We start from the raw sequence: 23,411 nt of genomic DNA, 5'->3' as shown, positions 1-23,411 counted from the left end.
TGTCAGTAGTTGTGCACGTGAATACATGTAATTGGTTACAGTAGTGGGTTGTTACTTGTTAACATTATAATGGGAGAGCTGTTGTATAAAGGGAGAAACGATGTAACATGTTACATATCAGAAATAACAAACTCGTATTTTCAGTTATATTCTTCGTTTTTCTCTCAATCTTAGAGGTAAATCCCTAACATTGGTGTTTTCATTCTTGAACTAACCACGGGAGTTCGAGAACTATCGGAGGAATTGAATTCTTTTCAGCAATGGATGTATTCCAATTTAAAAAAATAAAATAAAATAATTGCGGATACCGAAAGCAGTCTCTCTTTCTCTCTCTCTCAATGTAAACCACACAAAGTCCATAATTGGTACTTCCAGCCTTGGAAGACCGGTGGAGGTTTGATATAGAAATTCGAAGTAAAAAATATGTGGGAAACTGCTGTTACTAAAATGTGATCTTTGATTAAACGATCACTGTCTAGAATGCGAAGTGATAATTGAATTGGCTTTTGAGCAAGGTTCTATAAGGAGTTTTACTAAAGCTTAACAAAAATGAGTTCCCCGTATCTCCCAAGCAATAGCAAATATGGCTTTATTGGTTACGTTACATTATTTGATAAAATATATATTATTTAATGAAGTTAATGTTAAAAAGATAATTTTATTTCATATATATATATATATATATATATATATATATATGGGTTTAACATTTATCTTTTTAAAGGATACAAGTTATGTCTTTTTAATTTTTAACACTATGTATTACAAGTAATACATAGTTATAATATCAAAAGATTTTTTTTTCTCTCTCTCCATGTCAACTGAAATGACTGGAGAGAATTTTTTTTAATATTATAACTATGTACTACCCGTTATACATAGTGTTAAAAACTAAAATAACACAACTTGTGTCCTTTAAAAGAATAAATATTTTTTCCTATATATATATATATATATATTGTATGTGAAATCCATGTGAGCCACATGAGAAGAAGAGAGAGAACAAAAATAGACCCAAACTATTTTATATATATGTATAGAAAATAATTTTATCTCCTATGAAAACACTAATTCCTTATTTAATACACATAAATATAAATACAATATGTAATAACATAAAATTTCTTACATCTTTTATATTATGCATTATTTTACGAGTTTCTTAACAGATAGAATTTCTAACTTAATGAATAATAAAAATTCTAAATTTTATAACACTCTTTAAATTATTTTTTATCCCGTATTTATATCATTTTAAAAATCAATGAAAAATACAATTTTTTATGACTATTGAGTCTCATTATTCTGAAGATTTCAAATGTTACAATAAACTATCTTTTTTGGTAATAACTATCTATTTTTCATATAAAGAGAATTAAAACACCGGAAAAAAAAAGTAATTTTGCAAATTTGGAGGTGAAGAATATACCAGATAAATAAATAGAAACATTGACTACTTAATTTGGGGATGGAATTCTCTCCCACATTTCCTAATTCCAATCCAAAAATGGATAATTTGACGACAGATTTTATATATACCATATGCTAGGAGAATTAATAGATACACATTGTTAGCAAGAGACAAGAACATTACAATAAGATATAAACAATAAAATTGAGTTAAGAATAAATCAAGGTATACAAGAGCGTTCATCTAAACATTTATCATTCTATAACCAAGCTGACCTGATACCGAAGAGAGACAAATTGGTGAATCAAATTCTAAACATCTAGGCTGATAAATTACAGATGGAAAGAACTATGCTAGTATAATACAAGGAATCTTATCGTTGCGCCTGATCGGCCGTGTGGTTGCTTGTTGTAGATGATGATCCTGTCCTGCCGTTCAATATTCCATTGTCCATAGGTGGAGAAGATCCCCATTTACCCTCTGACTCAGCGGGTTCTATCACTTTCACAGACCCATCCGTCAACCCAACAGCAAATTGATTAGGTTCTAGTGGATGAGCCGCAATCACAAGAGGATACACAGCTTGGCTTCTGCAAAACACAACCCAGATCAAGGATCAAGCTCTAAAGAATTTTGCAATTGCAAATAAAAAATCATACGCACCCTAATCCAAGGAAGGATTTTTTTTTTTTGTTTCACAAAATGCATAGTATGGATGATCTTTAAATTGAAATAAATAACACCGTATTAATATCTATAAATTGAAACAGTAACCAAAACCTTGAACAAATGTTCAATATTTAATACAATAAAGACTAAATTGAGTCCAACCCACTAATTTGAAACTTACCCACTTAAAGCCGCCGGTGACAAGCATATTGATGATGCAATACGACATCTTAGTCTCAAGCTATCAGCATCAAAAACCCCAATGTTGGAATCACAAAATGTAGCATATATTAACTGACTGTTGCAAGAATAGGCTGCATATGATATGGGAGCAGGCAGAACATCTTGTGGAACCCACTGCAGCAAAAGACTTTATGAGCATATCTCAATTTAAATTTTGCCAACAACCAGCAGTGATAGAGACCAGGAAGTGGATGATGTACAGCCCAATTCACCAATTGATAGGATAAAACTTTCCTATCTTCTGTATATTTATATTAATTGATGAATTAGGTCGTACATCATCCACTTCCTGGTCTCTATCAAGCAGCACTATCAATACTAGAAGAAACTGCCTACCTGCCGAATGCGTTCCATCTTAGAGGCATCATAAATTGCCAATTGTGTCTCATGGACTACCAACAAGCGAAGTTGATCAGAATGGAACTGAACTCGTGTATCACCAACAGGTGACTTTCCCATAGGTAGTTGTATTGGAATTGATTTTCTTTTCTCCCATGTATCAATGCTCCACACACACAGCTGTACAACATAATAGAAATTCTTAAAATAAAAAAAATAAAAAAGCAAAAACTTGAGCACGGCAAGTGGTATAATTTCCTAATAGGGAAGAAAATGGAATTGATAAGAGTAGTAGAGGACTAGAGGCACAAATATGAGTAAAACACAAGTAATTCAACTCTAGCACCGAAAAAAGAGCAAGACAAAGAAAATCCACAAATTTATTGATTGCAGCAAGCTAACAACAAAATTGCACAAGAGTGCATTTACTCATCATGTACAAACTCTTCAACCTCTTCTTAGCTAACCATAGAAATCCTTGGATAGACATACAGGGGGGGAAAATAAACAAAAAACAAAGAATCCCACGGAGACAAAATAGCAAAGGTAGTTAGATTAAATAAACAAAATTAAAGAACAAAAAAAATCATGGAGTCAAAGCAAAGAGAAAACAAGGAGAAATTGATTTTGAATTAACAAAATCATAAGTGATGGCACCTTCTAATATTATAATTTGAATGAAGTGGATATTTATTTAATTTCACAATAGTCCAGAATCTACAAGCAAGGCTATTATTCTGTCACCCTTTAGATTGAGAAGTAGAACTAACATAACAAGGATAATTACAAATAATGGAAAGTATGATAACCAACAAAAAGATCTCTAGAACAAATTATTAGGCACTAACTGATTTACATAAAAGGCTTTCCATGCCATTTTGAATCTCGTAAGAAAGTTGAACGGTACAAGACTTACTTGAGCATCAGCACCAGATGAAACCAGGATGTTAAGATTGGTTGAAAAGGCTAAACCAGTAATACGCTTCTGGTGACCCTTCAATTTTGATTTCACCTAGAACATACCCCCAAAAATAAAAAAGTACATGAGTGGGTGTGTGAGAATATTTGGAAATAACAATGTGACTCTCAAAACAAGGAAATAAGCAGTCACAGATAGTAATTACCTCATCTACTCTGACATTATAGATGTGAATGGTAGAATCCTCCATCCCAATGGCTATAATGTTGTTATCCTGGGGATGGAAAGCTAGGAAGGTAGAAGCAGGAGGTGGCGGCATGAATGTTGTCATTACCTAGAAAAACGTAAACCATAAGTAGCCAATAAACTTAACAACTGAATGGAATATCAGGGTTGTATATCCAGACACACACCTTGAATGTCATCATGTTAAACAGTGAAACCTTTCCACCACAGGCAGACATAACATATGAGTCATTTTTTGAGAGTGCAATGCAAGGGACTGCTTCTTCAAGGTTGACTCCCGAGATATCATTAGTCATAAGAAGACCACTGTTGGGTTGCCAATGTTGTGGAACAACACTGGCAGTGGCCTGTAATAACATAAACTTCAGAATTAAGTTCTCTATTGAAAGGGAAAAACTAATGAAAAGCATAAAGAAAAGAAGGGACTGAAGGGGGAAATGTGTACAGTAATTATTTGCTTAATACGACCTTCCCAGTAGGATTCTGTTCATTGCGAGCCCACTTCCACAGCTTCTGAATACCATTTGAACCAAGGGCCAAAATACCAACACCAGAATTCGTATATAAAAGTCGAACAACCTATATTTGGATCAGAGCATTAAAGCAGTGCACAGAACAGAGTTTGCAATAGAATAATGGCAATCTCATATAATCAACAGTCAACACACCTTGCTGGAAGAATCTGTGCTGTCAGGCATGGTAACTGAGCGACATTGGACAGGATCCAGTATTTCAGACAGTTGCCATGGTTTAGTTCTATCTATTACATCTTCCACAGTTCTTGGTTTCTCTACACTTCGACCCATGGGATCAACTCCATTCTAGATTGAAAAAGCCAAAACAAATCCATGTGTAGCAAACAATTATAAAGATCCACTAAATAATTCATACGCAACTTAAAAGATATAAATTACAATTAACTAAGTTATTCCACAAAGGAGTAAAATCATCTAATGATAATGTAAAACATTCAAGTACACCTTTTGGATCTAATAGTAAGCCCACAATATGGTGAAGAACATGTTCCCCATAAAGTGGAAAGCAGAGGTATCCAAAAGGTGGTCCTCCATGGCATGCAAGGGTATTGCATAATGGAATTAAGCATACTATAAGAAAGAATAAAAGGATCAAACCAGTCCACGGGTTAAGTGTGTGCAAGTGAATAGAGAAATGAAATGTCTACCAATGTCATAATGCTACCATCATAATAATGATTATTAAGTTCACAGAATCAGGTTCATACATGAATTGGAGAAGGCCTGACAGGGGAGCTTCTTTCCACTTTACAGTTGACGGGACTGACATTAACATTAGCAGAGACAGGTACCTATATAATATAAACAAAGAGGACATTACAAATACATATTTTGATCTAAACAACAGGAACCAAGCAAAAGTTTAAATTACTATATCACTACCTTCATTGCAGCAGATTCAATGGGTGACCTCAATGCTTCAAATGCTGGGGTTTCAATTGTTCTTAAGGATCTAAGACCAGTAGAATTAGCAAGTATCTTGAATCCATTGTCCCCAGTAGTAACAGCAAGAATATTTCCTTCCTTATTGAATCTCAAGCGGGGAAGGCCCTGAATAGATTCAAGCAACCATACAAGGGGTATTTTATAATGTGAAATTATATTCCACAATAATTAAAACAGTTAATAATAAAAATCTGACCTGTAATCCACCATCAGCATCAGTGCTTGTTAGAAGATTAATATTGTCCATGTCCCAAAACTTCACTTGGCCATCTTCACCAGCAGCCAAAAAGCGATTTTGGGTTGTGTCAAACTGCACAACACCAGCAGACTTCTTTCTGAACCCATTGTACGTTCTCTTAATGGCTCCTTCACTTTCGTTCCATTCAACAAGAAAAGACTCTCCTTCTTTACTTGTCCCACAAGAAAACAATCTGGAGAAAGGAGGGGAAAATAAATTGGAAGACATGATAAGACACTTTAATATAAAACATCTCAATCATACATTGAACATGACACTTAGAGAAATAATTACCCTCACCAAAATCCAACTTACCTACTTCCATCAGCGCTGTAAAGCATTGTCGTGCACCAGTGACCAGGGGCATCATAGTCAACCCTAGAACCCATGTTATCATATAACCAGGCCTTTATCTTCCCATCAATGGCAGTTGAAAATATGAACTACAAAGTTACAATAACAATCTTTAGTGTGCATGTGTGTGAGTACATGTAAATTGCAAGCAATTAAACAATACATGTTTTCATGTAAAGGGGCCAATATATATGTGCGTGAGGGGATGGGGGTTGGAATTTTCTCAGACTATTATAAATGTATCTACACATATAGATATAGGTAAATTAGTAGAGTAAAAATATGTCGAATTATAGCACATGAAATAATGCACTAAACCTTCCAAAGAATAAACATCCAAAATTATAGTTGCCTCCATAATGATATCTACTTCGTACCTGAATGTTCTCTTTGTGATGAGGACAGATAGAATATACAGATGCCTCGTGCCCCTCAAAAGTAAATAGTTTTCGTCCATTTAAATCCCACACCTATTAAGAGTTTCTTCTTCAGAAAAATAGATAATTTTTGCATAATCCAAAATTGCAATCAGTAGATTCTAAGCACCTTTATCAACTTATCGTCCCCGCAAGTCACAATACACAACTGTTTATTTGGATGAGCAAATGCCAAGTCATTCACGGCACCAATATGGGCATCAACCTGCGTCAAAAAGGAAATGTAAATCAAACTGCAATAAAAAAATTGGCTATGTTTGATGCGAAGAATATCACCTCTATACGCTGGGCTAGCTCATTGGATCCAGTGTACGCGTATAAGTGAATCAAATATTTAGTAAAAGCAACACCTACAGCAAAGTAACCAGTTAGATATTCACATAAGACCTTCAAAATTGGTTTTAGAAATATTGAGTCACATACCCACTAAACTTCCATCAGGGCTCCACGTGACACGGGTGACAGACATGGGTGGATCCTTGACCATAGCTGCCTGAAAAGTTCTCAACTATAAATTCCAAAGGTTTTGAATTCTCATGTGCCAAGACTAATGGCCAAGCATAATAATATAGTGGCCATGATAGCTTAAGTTAGACATATTTTCTTAGTTCAGACTGACAACTGGCTCACTGAGGGTACTGTAGAACAATAAATATGGCACAGTATGAAACCTGAAATGGTAATGAGTATGTCGACATATCCCATTTCTTGAACGGCTTTGACACCAACTTTTGTCGCAAACTGAGCTCCCAGAGGGTAATTTCACCATTATTAGAACCAACTGCTCATTGGAAATATATAGCATCAGAAGGGAATTTTATAAGTTATATTTTTGTTGGTGTTTTAACTACAGGGATATTACACTTAATCATGATAAAATATACCCAGAAGTAAGGTATGGTAAGAAGGATGAAAATCCATGCTTGTCACAGAGGGTCCTTGATGCAAAGTCATAGCCACCGTTCTTGGTAGATCATCCAGGGACCAAGAGGCTTGTCGAGCCAAAGGATAGGAAACCTGAAATTATATAAATGAACCATAAAGACATGAGTCACCGACCATTACAAAGTCATAAGTAAAAGAAATTCACTTGGCATCATGAAATATGCAAAGCACAGCTAAATTGAATAGAAATTAATCAAAATTACCTCCTCTACAGAATGACCAGGACGAAGTCTTTTCATTAGCTGTTCATGATCAGCATTCTGATAATCAATCATCCCAGGAGTTGCCGGAGGTGTTCTAGGACGTTTTAAGATAGACACTGTTTAAAAAAGGGTGGGGGAAGTCATGAAATCATCTTCTGAAATTATTGAATAAAACTAAATATCAAGAAGATATTCTCTTACTCACTTAGCCAATTAAAACAATTGCAACAGCCCAGACACTAATGATAGCGATAGTAAGCTTTCTTGAATTGAAGTTAAAAAGTATAAGAAACTAGGGTACATAACATGCAAATTTCATGGGACTTGTGAGAGTTACTGGTAAAAATAGGATAACAGTTTTTGTTAGAAAAAGAAGGGTAATAGGGTAAATGCAATTTTAACCTTGATTCTGTGGGACTGGCATGGTTGATGCCGTGACAACAGCTGCTTGGACAGATGATGAAGCTGAGGCATTGGCCATCCAACCAGCCAAAGCATTAGCATTAGCAGTTGCACCAGCAGGTGGGAAGGGCTACACAACAAATTATTGATTAATGAACATGGTAACAATTAGATTATTAATCAATTAAAAATGTATGTAACCAGTTGTTTGAAAGGCAAGGTATCATACACCATGAGGCCCAAGTGAAGTATAAGGAGCAGGCTTTGCAACTGCAGCAATGGGAAGGTTGACAGGTGTAGGAGCCAGTGGACCATTAGGAGGTGTACATGCGTGATCTGTGAATAAAGTCTTTATATCTGGGTTTGGCCTTGGGTTTTTACAAAGCTGATGTTGCCAGTTCAGACTGCATTCATAAAGGAAACAGATAGATTAACTAATCAGAAAAAGAAAAGGAAACGCATAACAAGCTAAAAATCGAAATTTACAATGATTAATTAAAAAAGGTGTAGAAAAACTTCCAAGCTCTTATCATTTACCAAATAAACCAATAATATATAAGGAGTTAAAACCTAATGCAAAAAATACTTAATATACTAGTTATACATGTCCAGAAAGCAAAAGCCATGTGATTTATTTCACATTTGCCACGTTGTGGTATGAACACCATGAGCCATGCGGGTGAAAAGAAAATGACAGAGTCCGACTAAAATTGCAGAAATGAATAAACACACACACACACACATATATATACATATATATATATAGAGAGAGAGAGAGAGAGAATCAGCAGAAAGCTTTAACTTGCTTAATCATATACCTTTGATTGATTAAAGTTCGCAGTCTCGATGACTTAAGAGTAGGGAAGAGGAGCTTATCACGGAAAAGAGGATTTGCCTCTATGAGTTTTTTTAGCTCTATCAACATAATGCTTCGCGCAGTTTTGGTGTCACCATACTTGGACAGCTGCTCATTCTCCCTGTCAAACGAGACGAAATACCACTCAATCAGTCAATTGTCAAGCTTACTACTTAATTAGTCTGAGTTCCGAATCAAGATTCGCCAAGATTTGAGATATGAATCAGATTGTGCAATCTCATCCACCTAACAGAAGAGAAGGCACTGACAACAATGCATCACATTAGATTATATATTCAAGATATTACCTGAAATTACTAAGAGTTAATAGCTGGGTGATTTCTTTGTATAGTTCCTCATTGAAGGTGGAGAACACTTTTAAATCACCCACTAATATCTCAACAGCCTTTGCCTGTTCTTGCCTAAAATTTAAAAGAACGCCAGAGACAAAGCAAGATGTGAAGTTCCATAACAAGCACAAATACATTTAGAAAAAATTCAAAAGCACAGAAAGTTCTATATACCGATCAAGTGCTTCCAGATATTTCTGCTTCCTGATTTCAAAGAATATTTTCATTGAGTATCTATTATCATCCACTTTGGTAAACCCTGACAAGTACTTCTCAACTTCTTCCCATTCACCAGCCTGCACTTTTTCCTCAAAGTACTTCATGTTGAAAAAGAACCCAGATTCTTTCTCAAGCCTGCCCACATTAAGAACCATTTAAAAGAGTGAAACGATCAGTCAAGCTGATGCCAAATGACAACGAAGATTCTTACAATAGACAACTGAAAAAACAGAACTACTTAAATTATCATCTCAATTACAACTTCCATGTAACGACACTATATTGCTAAGCCTTTCTGGACGAAAGGAAACAGGTTTAGTACCATCAAATAGGTTTACAAGTTTTACTTCCGTATATTTAAGTAGTTCATTGCTTTCCTCCCCACCTTAGAAAGACAAGTGGAGTAACAGCAACGAAGAAAGAAAGAACAAATACATATTGTAATACCCCTGCCTAGTTGGCAGGGTGATAGAATCCTCATAAAAAAAAATCAAAAAAATCAATGGTCAATATACCAGTCAAGTAGATAATATACTGCAACGCGACACTGCAATTCAGCTAATCACATCCAAATTATAAATTACAAGAAGAACAACGTTAACAGTAAGCCGAAAAACGTTACAAAACCAGATTAGTTTATTTCTAATTTATACCACCCCCAACCACACGCAATGTCACATACATCCAAAACTTGCAGAGAAAAAGACAGGAGAAACAAGAAAAAGAAAACAAAAAAGGAAAGAGGGCTTACTTGTGCACCGACTCCTTGAACTTCTCCTCCTCCAGAAATTGGAGTATGAGAAACACCAATTCTCTGCTCAGAGAAGTCATAGCAGCCTCTCAAATCTGAAAACGGACCGATAATTTCGATATCTGAACACCGATCTTCGAACACGAAAACCTCAAGGCTAAAAAGAAAACAAGAGAGCACAGAACTACAATTCCACCAACCAGAGGAAAATCAGAGTCGAACCACATAAACTCAAAATCCTCAAAAATTTAGAGCCTCTTGAGGATTATTTATAAGCGCTCGGTGTTCGAGATTTTCTAGGGTTTGAAAGGCTGCGGATAAGAAGAAGAGAGAGAGTGAGTGGAGAGACTTGGTCTCGCTATCTTCGATGCGTTTGTACAGGGGTGGGTCTTTCTTTTTCTACTGACCCATCAGATATAAGTCCATCTTGTTATTTGATAAGCACTTGTGCTTATCACTCTCAGCTATCATTTCGTGAGTGATAAGCCAACCGGAGAGAGAATCGCGGATTCCAAACTACTAATTCAAATATAGTGAATATTCTCCGCACACGTCCACCTGACCCCATTCTTTTTGGTGCTGTCGCTTTCGCTTTGGATCGAGATATCAATTTCTTTACTCCGCGTCTTATATGTTCTCTTCAGTTTCCCATATTCTCGCGAAATTTGATTTTTCAAAGTATACAAATTCCACGCGCGGGTGGAGTTTAATTATGGGGCCCACTTTTTTTTTTTTTTTTTTAGTAATTCGTTCTTGTCTAGTTGTCACAGACTCAGAATCAAAGATCTCAATCTGGTCAATGTCTTGAGTCTTAACCAATTATTATACTATAATGACCAATATTAATGAGGCCATTAATTTCAGTATCAATGGCATGAGCTATTTCGTTTGTTTCTAAAATAAACTACAAATGGGTCAATAAATATTCTTAAGAAACATTATATTCCTAATATTTTTTAATTATCAAAAGATATTTAGTACTTTTTAAATACTTAAAATGTCGAATGTTATAATTATTTAAAGGGTTTGATGATTGTCATTTTAAATGACATAAGTTATGTCATTTTAGGAGAGAGATAGACACAAAATAATTTTTTTTTAAAAAAAATAAATTAAAAAAAAATCACTCATTTTCTCTTCCATGATTTTCATTTCTTGTGTCTATCTTTCTCCTAAAATGACATAATTTTACGTCATTTAAAATGACAAATACTTTTTCTTATTTAAATAATTTAAAAGATATGAGAGAATTTACAAAAAAGATATAGCATTATTTCAATTTTAAATAAAAATAAATAGGAATGGTAAAGGAATCAGGGGCTATTCAAAGGCCTTTGGTCTAACTCGTGTCTGAACTTACATGTCTAAAATTAATTGTTTGAATCAGATTTGGACTTATACAAAAGCTCGTTTAACACAAAAGTCTCAAGTTCCAATTTAAAAATTTGGCCTTAAAATATCTCATACGGGCCTAATAATATAATTGTTATAAAATATAATTATTCACAATAATATAACAGAATCATAAAAACATATAACTCTTTGAATGCAGCTTTACTGCAAATATAATCAGGCAAGAATTATGCGTGTCATATCATATTTATTTTCACTTTCATTTCCTCTCTGTATTTGCTTGTCTACAATTAATGCTTTAGCTTTTTTAGGGATTTTATACTTTGATGTTATTTTTAACATGGTAATTAACTGCTAACAAACAAGAAAAATATTCTATAAAAAAGTCTTACACATAACCCTTTATCTTCATTGTAGTTACGTGTTGTGTTTTAAGTTTTTATCTCTAACTTTGAAATAATAAATAAATATAAAATCGTCCAAACTTCTACTTAATAATTTCATAATAATGTTAGAATTTTTTTATAATTATTATGAATTTCAATCAATTATAATTTTTCTTGTTTTAGAGCCTTTTGGGACATTTTTTTTAAGTTAAAAGTTATTTTTGAGTTAAAGTTAAAAAAAAGCTTAAGAATAAAGCTAATTAAGTGCCTGTTTGAATCCTGTATTCTTTAGCTTCTCTTCTCCTTATAAGCAAAAGTTAGAACAAATAAATTTTTACAAAAACTTTTATAATAAGAAGAGTTTTTTTATAATGAAGAAAAAAGTCAAAAGCTCCTAGGAGAAACTTTTTTTTAAGCTCTTATCAATTTTTCTTAAAAATGAGGTTTGAGCTTTTAAGTTTAAAATTTTATGTAATTACCAAACAGCTTTTAATTTTTTTTTAAGTTCTTTTTTTTTAGCTTTAATTTAAAATTTACTTTTAGCTTTAAAAAAATTAATTCAAACAGACTCCAAAAGCTGGTTGACAATTGTATAAAGTTGTTTTTAGGATTTTGAAGGGAGAGAGACAAAATGATTTGTTATTAAAATAAATTATAAGGATAAATTATAAAACTCACAAATAGAAGTTTAGAATAAAGGTATAATTAGAAAATAAATATGGGAATTCAAAAAAAACTTGCATACAACTTGAAAAAAAAGTTCCTCTTATATAAGAGCTTTTAACTTTTAACTTTTTTATTCATTGTAAAAAAAACTCTTTATGATAAGAGTATTTGTAAAATTATGTTTGGCTAAACTCCTGCTTATAAGGAGAAGAGAAGTTAGAAAAAAGAGCTCCCAAACATGGACTTAATAAAAATGGACTAAGTTATGGTCCATTTAGGGAGCTTTGGCCTTTGTTTTAGTGGGACCGGTACACATGGTCTCATTCCAAAAGTAGCAAAGGACAAGGGAGTGAGAGGGAATTTTCAAAGAAATGAGGGACAAAAAGGGAAGCACATTTTTCCAATCACCTTAAAAAAATAGTCCGGGATCACTTTAAAAAATCTCCCATTTAGGGGAGCAATATAAAACTCATTTAATTAAGTGATCAATTGATTTGGACTTAGATATCTGCAACATGTACTGATTAATGTGTAATAGTATAGGCTTAAACCATATGCCCATGATAGAAAGGAGACAATGATTAATAAGTTTGGCTAGGTTCTCTCTACATTCACAATATGTTGAAAAATAGTCGCTCCACAACTTGTCCCACCCACAGTTGTACATAGGGAGTGCCTAAACTGCAGAAGAATAGTGTTTCAAACGTTGCACGAATATCTAAGCAAGTAAGAAGCAAGATGACCTTTCAAAAAATCAATAATCGTGTTTTCAACAAGAAGCTTAAATCTTTTAGTATTCTAATATCATATAATCCTATTTTGTGATTTTTTGTATTTAGTATCAAAGTGTTGATTATATGAGTTATGACCCAAATTTTGTAAATGAACATGATTGAAATTTTGTGATTAATTCGTTGTATTCTTTTATTCTGGAATATGTAATTTTTAGATTAACTTTGAGGATTAATCGTCGTACCCGCTGTCCATACCTAGAAAGGCTCCTGCGCCAATTTTTTATTTATTAATTATACTTTTGCTTGTGCCCTTGTTACGATGTTTGTGACATAAAAAGGTCGAAATTTATATGGTATGTATTGTTTCCATTTAAGAGAAAAAGTATATACGTGAAAACACATTGGTATATCTCCAGAAAGAAAAAAAAAAACACATTGGTAGCAAAATTGAAACCAATAAAAAAGCAGGTTAAGTGGTAGTAACAGGTTGATTCTCTTATTCCTCAACTAGCTTAAAAGTTTTTTTTTTAAAAAAAAATATATATCATTCATGTAGCATAATGTCGTTTTATGAGATTAGTTTGGTAGATTATAAGTACATAGCAATTTATATGCGTTGTCAATCTACATGTAATATTATATCCCTGGGCACCTTGTTAATATAATATTATGATGAATTGTTTACTATTCCTCCTTTTTAATTATTATGGTTCATTTGTATATTTAATATGTTTTTAAGAAATTAGAATTGAATGAAAAAAGTATTTATTGGATACTTTTTTATTTGTATTAGTAGCGTTGTTAGATAAGTAGATGTATACATTAAAGGCCATTCATAAAAAAGCTAGTTACAAATTTGTTGGATACATTAAAGGCCATGCGTATATTATTTACATGTTTATATTTAAACAAATTTTGTTACTATTATTTTTTGATTTGAGATTTTGATGGCTAGAGGTATGTTGGACTTTATATTATATTTTATTATTTTTTCTAAATATAACTTGAAGAATAATATGAAGAAAAATTAATTTCTTATATTTTGCATCAAATGATGATTTGATTTGGATGTGATTATGTTGATTGCTCTCCGCTTCTAATGCATGCTCTAATATTATTGTTTATTGAGGTGCATGCTTCCACTTGAATTGTTTAAGTATAAAACTTATTTGGAAATATATTGAATTCATGATTAATACGAATGTTACACTTTCTTATGGACTATCTCATGATTTTGGGCAAGAGAAAAGCAATTCATGTGCAAGAATTTTCATAAATTATAATAGGTAGTTACCATCAGAGTGAGATTGTTTATATTGGTCTGTGAAATTTTTTTAGTAATTTGATGAATAATTATGATTATTTCATATAATTTCTTACCCAAGGAGGGTCGTTGTGTGTTATAACTAGGAACTTGCGAACTTGATATTGGGGATTGAAATTTTTGGCATAAATTATAATTTAGTAAATGCAATTAATATGAATTTTGAAAACACTTGTTATAAGGTTTTCATGTTATTAGGGAATGACTATTCAGAAGGTTATATATAAATTGTCAAAGTTCTTTATTGATAAAATAAATATATGCACTTACCTGCTTAAAGAGGTTATTGTATGGAGTAATTTTTGAAGTTAATATAAATAGTACACTTTAACATTTTTTTAGTGGAGATATATGACTGGTTTTTTGTGAACTTTAAGTTATTGTGAAGTCAGTAAAAGATATATATTTGCTTAGTTTTTTACGTTAAGATATAAGTTTATTTTAAAATAAACTTTCTATATAGTATTTTTAAGAATAATTTTTAATTTTATATCTTGTGTGGGCCAGCTTGGATATGTTTTATTTTGTTTTGGTGATGGAACAACAATATTAAATTCCCAGTTTATTAATTGACTATGATTTTTATTTATTTATTTATTTTGTTGATAACTTAGCTGTTGAGTATATTAACTGACTCTTTAAACAAAGGACTTATACATGTGGTATTTTAAATGCATTTAAGAACATGGACATTGTGAGTTGCTTTGATGTGCTTGGTTAGTGGGAGTTTTAGTTCCTCGTTGTTTGCTTATCGTGGTGTTTTTTTGAGCAATTGAGATTTGTTATTGTATAGATTGCATATATCTGTTTATGTTTATCAATTGCAAAATTTCAGAACTCAATACGTTGGGAGTATTGGAGTTTGGGGCATGATAATGAGATTTTACAACTCAGTATGGTTTGAACCATCATGTATGTGGTTGACATTATATATGAGTTTAAAACATAATAGTATTATGAAACTTGGTGTTGTTAGGACTACAGGGCCCGTGGTCGACACCATATTTGAAAGTATGATGGTTTTTTGATAAAGCATACATTTTTTCTGACTTTAAGGCATTTGAAATAAATTGTGAGGACTAACAAAGAAAATAACAATTTGGCTATTGTTGGATCATATTGTCATGCTATTTTCTTGCTATACTCCACACTAATGACTAGTCGACAGAGTCAAATGACATTGTGACCATGGAAGGTCTTATATCAATAAAGGATGTAATCATCGCTTAATTAATTGTTACCAGCGAACTAATTAGATTGTTGCGAGCTGAACGAACGGTGCAGGTCTTACAAAAAATGATTAGTTATTGAGCTCTATTATTGTGAATAACAAAAACATCTTTGAATACTCAAAGTTTCATCTTTTAAGCGAGTTTTCAACAAATTGCTAGGGTTTTAGCAAAATATGCTCTCCAGGGTCGTATCGATTGGTTGAAAGGTCTGAAAGAAAACGTTTTGGGGAATGAGATAATACCTGTTGGTACCGAATTCAAAAAAAGAATGTACCGTTCAAGCCGAGACAACATAACAAGATTATATCGTAAACAAAAAAAAAAGAATTTATTCGGAGGAGGGGCAAGAGATATTTTATTCCCCCACAGAGAATTATTTGATTTTTTAATTTCAAGCTATTTATATGATACATCAAAGCAATCTAGGATTTAATGATCCTCAAAAGTGGATTCAACCCCTAAACGAGATCATTCTACTTGGGAATCAAAGATAATAAAAAAAGTAAATAAAAAAATGAATGGCCCGATCATGTCTCAACAGCCAATCTTCGGTAGAAGATAAGGTTCCATTGGAATAATTCTTTATTTCTCTTTCGAGATATCCGGTCTCTTTTTTTTTGTACAAAAAATGTGGGGATAAATGACAAAAAATGGACGAAAAATTAATCCTTAGCCCGAGAGTCGTTTTTAAATAACTTTTTTTTCCAAATTGAAATTTTACAATTGATTTTGCCCTATTGGGAGAATATTAGACATTTTTTTCATGATTATTGTGGGTTTCAATCAATTATAATTTTATTTTTTTAATAAAGATGGACTAAGTCATTATCCATTTAGAGGTGACTGTATAAAGTTCATTTAATTGAATGATCATTTGATTTGGCCTTAGATTTCTGTAACACTAATTAGTTTGGGTAATAGCGTAGGCCTGACCCATAGGCCTATTATGGGAAGAGGGTTAGGGTTAATAAGTTTGACTGGATTCCTTATGCATTCATAGTATGTTGGAAAATAGTTGCTCCACAGCTTACCCCATCAACAGTTGTGAACAAAGGAATATCCTGATCTTTCAAATATTACAGGAATATCCGAGCAAGCAAGAAGCAAATAAAGAATCATGTCTTCAATAAATAAACTTAAATATTTTAGTGTTCTACTTTCGTATAATCTTATTTTGTGATATCTTGTAAATAGATTACATAATAAATAAGCATATGAAATTCCAGTAAATTATATGTAATATTTTTTAAATGGTGCCACTATTTTAAATAATGAATATGTAATTATATGTTTCACTATATAAATAGAATTTACATTTACCGTAAGCGAGTAAAGCAATTCAATATTAGGCATTAATTATTAAAGAGACCAACATCTTATTTAAAAATTGAGCCCCGAAAGAATCTCTTTAATTTTAAGGTGTCTTAAAATTTCTTTATCTGCAATGGGCCCTACTAACATCGTTGCTTATGTCTGATGCCACTTCTGTCTGCAACATGTCGATTTCGGAAGTTTATCACGCGCTTACGCTCTCGTCCGAATTTCTTGACAGGATGGTTGACGTGCAGTGCACACTTACTCGTAAGTGAGAAGAGAAAAACTTTGGGAATATCGAGCAAAGGACAAATTTTTATCATAATGTCATGAACAATACTTTTTATCATAATGTCATTTGCTATAATTGGTAGCGAGTTATATTCGTTAATGATTTTGTGACAGATGATATATTTTTGCACAAAAAAACTGACTGAATGAAGTTCGCGACCAGTGGTAATGAATTTAATACGCAATGTGACAACGTGTCACGAAATTATAGACGACAAAGCTTGCTACGCGAATTACGTGACGTGGCAGTCTGATAAAAAATACTGTTCGCGTGTTATATAAGTAAATAATTTGCCATAAAGTGACATTTTAATCGCTGTTCAAAACTTTGATCGTCCTGATCACTTAATTCCGTGTTTTCTTTTACTAAAAAAGTCCATTTTAGTAAAATGAATTATCAAATTGGGTGATTATAGATCACAAATTTTTCTCCACGAGAGAAGAAATTATAATACGAGCAAAATGTCTATCATTTAAAATGATGAAAATAAATCCTCTCCTGTATAATTTAACATGATCATGTCATGTAGGAGGATCTTAACCATTAATAATTAAATCATCGGTGATGATTGTGTAACTTTATATCCTTATATTTTTTTTCTCCTCCCTTATCACCATTAACTCACCCATGTATGATTATGATTGTCCCACATGACATGATCATGTTAATTAGCGCATGAGAGGATCCACCTCCTAAAATGATAGTCTTTTTAGATGAATGTAGTATATATTTTTTAAAATTATAAATTATAAATTTTTCTCTTCATTCTCTTTCCTTCATAATTTATTCCTTTATCTTTTTTAAAATGATATAAGTATGTATTTATTTTTTTCTTTAAAAGGACATACACTTTTTTCTTACAATATATATACTCGTAGCACTCTAACAGAAAATTCAATTAAACTGTTGTTAAGTTATTAATGCAATAACGAGTTTGCGAAATTCAAACCTTCCATATATGTGACATTTTAATTATGAGTTCGCTTTTTATGCAGTTACTGCAGATAACTTAGTTATCTGCAGTAAGTCCAATACGACGTCGTTTTGGGACAAAAATTATGGTGTTTTTGTAATTTTAATTTATTTCAGGGTTATAATAGTCTTTATATTTATAATTTTTTAAGATTTTAATACCAAAATCGACGTCGTTTTGGGAATAAATGCAGATAACTTATCTGCATTAACTGCATAAATATTTTTTCCTTTAATTATTTATTATAATATATTTTATGGGTTTGGTGTTTGTCATTTTAAAATGATATAAGTTATGTCATTTTAGGAGAGAGATAAACACAAAAAATAGAAATAATGGGAGAGAAAAGGAATGATTTTTTTAATTTAAATTTTAAATAAAAAAAATTATTTTGTGGCTATCTCTCTCGTAAAATGACATACTTTATATCATTTAAAATGACAAACATTTTTTTTCATATTTTATTATTTAAAAAATATCAGCACTTGTAAAAATTCCTATACGGAAGCACCATTCATTAAGAGCGACCCACCAATTAAAATAGGAGAGAAAAGATATAAATTGTACGGACAAAAAGTTAAAAAAATTAAATAATCCAAATGTCAAAAACTGAATGAAAGACTTACCTGCGTCGGTTGCATTGGCGCTCCTATATTATAGGCATTGACAGTTTTTTTAGACATAAACAGAGAGTACAGCAATTTGAATAATTCCTAAATATCATTAGTTATCAACACCCACACGGCCTATCAACTGCGAATTAATTTCCGTTGAGGAGAGAGATCATATCATCATTCAAGTTAGGTTATTTTGGTGTTTGTATTATTAAACTTAAAAGAGATTTGAATTTTATTAATCTTCTTTTACATCAAATAATTATTTTATGTTATAGAAAGAAAATGGGTGAATTCCACCATTACAAAAAAAAAAAAAAAAAAGGAAAAAGATGGGATACAAAAATCAAAATGAGAGAATATGATTGAAGTTATTTTATATGAAATGAGAGTAGTATTTTCCAAAATATTTTCATTCAAAGAGAATAGAAATGAAAGAAAAAGTGAAAAAGCATATATATCAAGGGATTAATATTTCTATGATATAGAAGATAAAATTATTTTCTACATATATATAAAAGTGTGTGGAGCAATATGAAGAAATAAAAAATAAAAAATACGAGTCTCGTATATTTTTATGTATATATAAAAGGGGGAAGGTTAGCATACCAAAAAAAAAAAGGGAAAGGTTATACTTACAACCTTTTACAATCATATCTTAACTGTTTACAACCTATTTATTGACGAAAATCAACGATTAAAATATTATTGTAAAAAGTTGTAAACAAAAATAGATTATAAGTATAACCTTCTCCATATAAAAAATAAAATTATCTCATAGAATATTAGAAACATTAATATCATATAACAAATGCTTCATCATACGGTGGATAAATGAATTAAGAGAAAGTCCTCTTAAAAAGAGAGAATAAACAGGAAGTCTAGGAGAAAGAATAAAGAGAAGAAAAATGCTTGATAGTTGGCATGGATGATCTAAGAAAAATAGAGGTATGGTATCCGTAACAATTTTTTTTATTTAATTTTGCGACATTTGAAATTCTTGATTAGAATTTAATTTAGTGGTAAAAAAAAATAAGAATAAAAATATATAGTAAAAAATATTTATTATTTTAAAAGGTACAATCTTATGTCATTTCAAATGAAATGACCATGTTTTAATCCATATTTGATCATTTTTGTACTCTCTTTCACAAAATTAAAAGAAGAAAGAAAGAGAAAGTATTATTGAATCACCAACACACAATCATTTTACATAGAATGACACAAAGCTTTGTCTTTTAAGATGACAAATGCTTTTCTCAATTTAATACGGTAAATAATAGAATCGTTCCTAAAAATAATGAATAAATAAATTGTTTGAAAAGATTTATGGGGTAAAATCGTAAAAGTAAAACGTTAAAGATTGATTTTGAGTTTTAAAATTCATAACATTTTTGCAAAATGGTCAACTCAACATTCAAAGAAGCTGTAAACAGCTTTTCAAAAAAAAAAAGAAGCTGTAAACAATTTTCTACAAATTTTATATATAATATTTTAAATTCAAATATTTATTTGATAAAGCAAATTCAATACTTTAGAAAGTCAAATATCTCTACCAATAAAAAAAGTGTATTCTAATAAATTTTATTAATATGTGCATACATGTAATATTTGCTATTAATTTTTAAACTAATCAGAATATTTCTTTGTTTTTTTTTCAAAAGAGTTAATTTTGGTACTCCCATCATCATATTTTTTTTCAATATTATAAACTAGACAATAAAATTTACAAATTGACTAAGAAAAATTTGTAATTATCATGAATATATCAAATTTATCATTTAATATGTCATTGTTATTACTTCATCTGTATTTTTAAATTATTCGATTTATGATATTTAATATAAAATATGTAATTATAAAAATATGATATTTTTTAAGGGAAAACAATGAAGTTGACCTTCTTTTGAATTAAGGGATATATATTTCATGTTATATGAGATAAAATTATGTTATTATTTCTCTTCTTTTTTTATAGTAAATTTCACCTATTTTATTTTCTGTATATATGAAACAAAATTATGTTTTATATAACACGAGAAATGTTTTTTCTTTCCAAAACAAGAGCGCGAGCCAGCTACTCTACTTCTTATTATTATTATTATTATTATTATTATCATCATCATCGCAAAAGATCGTTGCGATATTCACTCTTATCGTATTGGTACGTTGCTGGGGTTATTTTGTCGCCACTCGCGCGCGTTTCTGTGGTCACTTTCCGCCGAATGCATTTTCTCATATTTATTTATTTTAATGGGCACCTACCCTTTCATATCAGACGTCAAGAATTGAATATGAACCATTAGGTAACAACCAATCAATCTCGCTTTCCCAAGGAACAGCTTCTATTTATTTTAGAGGGTACGAAGCATTTGACACTTTAAAAATTTTGATGTGTCGTCTTCGATACTTTTTGATATTCATTGACACTTTAACATTTTTCGACACTCCAATACTCATTGCAAAGACTCAAAAGATGTTCAAAGGTTACGTTGCGTTGCATTTTGAGTTCCAACTAGGGGTGTAAATGGGTTGGGCTGAGACGGGCTTTGACCTTCTTGGCCCAAGCCTACGTAAAAAAAATTCAGCCTATCTGGCCTACTAAAGATTTTATTTGTAGGCCAAGTCCGGCCCATTTATAAAAATAAGAAAGTCTGACATGGCCTACAGGCCTTGTAGGCCTCCCACTGTAGATAATAAGCAAAAAAAATAATTGTATAGAGCAAAGAAAGTTCCATTCATGCATGTACTAGTACTTCTCATAAAAAAAATGACAAACAAGAAAGAGTCAACATAATACCCCAGCTCTAAAATGTATATCATAGAGGAATAGAGTCAAAGAAATGGAGAAAATAAGAAAAATACAATTACTCTAGAATGTACTTTGCCATGTCACATAAAATAAATATATATATTGTTATCAAAAAAAAAAAATATATATATATATATATTTTTTAATAAATTAAATAGGTCAGCCTACAAGGCTTTGGGCCGGGCTTGCGAAAATTGGCCTACGACCTATTTGTTAAAAGGGCTTTCTTATAAGCATAAGCCTACTCTACTTTTCTAAAAGGCTGGGCTAAGCCAGGCTTAATGTAGGCCGGGCTGTAGGCTGGGCTGGGCTTTACACCCCTAGTTCCAACTATTAGATTCGTTAGATTACAATTACAATTTTATTGAGTTTAATATAAACATTTGGGATATATTGCGTTTTTTTGCAAAATTAATGGGTATTATAAGTTTAGCTTTATTTTGTTAAATTACTGAATAATAAATATAATATACACAACATAAACTAAAAATATTATATAATATCAAAACGTGTCCTAACGTGTCGAAATTTAACATTTTTTAGAATTAACGTGTCGAAGTGTCGTATCGTGTCGTATCTCGAGCCCCATGTCGGTGTCGATGAAACATAATTTAGAGGTGATAAAATGAATCGGCCTATTCAATACCATCATCAACCCAAAAAAAAGGGCTGATTGGATTGTCCCGTCTCTTAAAAATAGATTGAAAATATTAACCTACTTCGTTTTACATGGTTGGCGGATTAACCTATTTTAAAAATTAAAAAAGATAATATTTTATAAAATTTGGTTGAATAGTCTTTAGTAATTCATTTTTGTCATATATGGATAACATTTATAATAAATAAAATTTTTATTTTATTTTTTCTAGGAAAATATTAATTTACAAGTTTTGGATATCACAAAAAGTTAAAATAACAATAAAATACTACTTGAAAGTAAAAAAAAAAAATACACTCGGTGGGTCAACCCCCTACGACGGGTTGAACCTGTTTTGACCCACCCTTAAGTGGGGTGAGTTCGAATGAGTTGGCGGGTTGAGAATATTAACCAAATGGCGGGTTAATTTTGCCACCCCTAGTTGTAAAGAAGTCTTTTTCCTAATTTAAACTTTTTTTAAAAAAAAATTAGTATTACCAGACCTGACTCGAACTGACCGGGTCGATCGGAACCCAATAAATCGATCATTTGATTAGTTCGAGTCAAGTATTGAACCGGCCATGTACGTGGAAATCGGTTCAAACTAGCCGGGTTTTATCAAAATCGATGATCCGGTCGAGTCATCAAAATCGGCAGGTCATGCATTTTTTAAAAAAGAAAAGAAAACAAAGTTGTCTCGTCTGGTCATCAAAAAATGTGGAACTCCTTGAATTATTTTTTTGTAATTTTGTTTGCTAGTAGTATACTCTCTTACAATGACCTCAAATTTTAGTTTCAAAGACTGAAGCAATTTGTGGAATAGTAGATTAAGAGAAGGTGACATTTTGATTCCTTGCAAATCCATTTTTGTGGAAAAAGTTGTTGATAAATGCCTTATAATTATTAAAAATGGTTAGTTGGGGATATTTAGTAGAGGAATTATATGCAAGTTACCTAATACTTGAATTTTTTTTTCTTTGTTTATTTCTTTTACAATATACTATATGTGGT

The 23,411-nt window shown here is 31.6% G+C and overlaps 1 protein-coding gene across 2 annotated transcripts; it reads right to left on the bottom strand.

The window, feature by feature from the left end:
• Positions 1-1,522: 1,522 nt before the first annotated feature.
• LOC133306938 (topless-related protein 3-like) lies at positions 1,523-10,407 on the bottom strand. Of its 2 annotated transcripts, none has more exons than XM_061507350.1 (25): positions 10,064-10,407; positions 9,268-9,447; positions 9,052-9,165; positions 8,706-8,864; positions 8,117-8,291; positions 7,888-8,017; positions 7,486-7,601; positions 7,222-7,354; positions 7,009-7,118; positions 6,761-6,830; positions 6,614-6,687; positions 6,447-6,542; positions 6,278-6,370; positions 5,862-5,989; positions 5,505-5,739; positions 5,243-5,413; positions 5,071-5,154; positions 4,496-4,648; positions 4,296-4,406; positions 3,995-4,174; positions 3,787-3,915; positions 3,579-3,674; positions 2,660-2,842; positions 2,262-2,437; positions 1,523-2,001 (listed from the first exon to the last, which is right to left on the bottom strand). In XM_061507350.1, exons 1-25 carry the CDS (start codon positions 10,141-10,143, stop codon positions 1,785-1,787), a joined length of 3,393 nt encoding a protein of 1,130 aa, XP_061363334.1. In that variant the 5' UTR covers positions 10,144-10,407; the 3' UTR covers positions 1,523-1,784. The 2 variants fall into 2 exon arrangements, with proteins under 2 accessions (XP_061363334.1, XP_061363335.1); XM_061507351.1 differs by having other exon boundaries at positions 1,523-1,998; positions 5,246-5,413.
• Between the last annotated feature and the right edge of the window lie 13,004 nt (positions 10,408-23,411).

Source organism: Gastrolobium bilobum, unplaced genomic scaffold (assembly GCF_033153095.1).
Source record: "Gastrolobium bilobum isolate Gb01-03AN ecotype WA unplaced genomic scaffold, APGP_CSIRO_Gbil_v1 utg10034, whole genome shotgun sequence".
NCBI lineage: Eukaryota > Viridiplantae > Streptophyta > Magnoliopsida > Fabales > Fabaceae > Gastrolobium > Gastrolobium bilobum.
This window is presented reverse-complemented; position numbering and strand designations above follow the sequence as displayed.

What these genes read in the sequence shown, in the direction of transcription:
- LOC133306938 (XM_061507350.1), bottom strand. Translation starts at nt 10,143, where the DNA reads ATGACTTCTCTGAGCAGAGAATTGGTGTTTCTCATACTCCAATTTCTG. An exon ending in TTCAAGGAGTCGGTGCACAA is followed by an intron (nt 9,448 to 10,063) that starts GTAAGCCCTCTT and finishes TAATGTGGGCAG; the next exon opens with GCTTGAGAAAGAATCTGGGT. An exon ending in GCCAGTCCCACAGAATCAAG is followed by an intron (nt 7,602 to 7,887) that starts GTTAAAATTGCA and finishes TTTTTTAAACAG; the next exon opens with TGTCTATCTTAAAACGTCCT.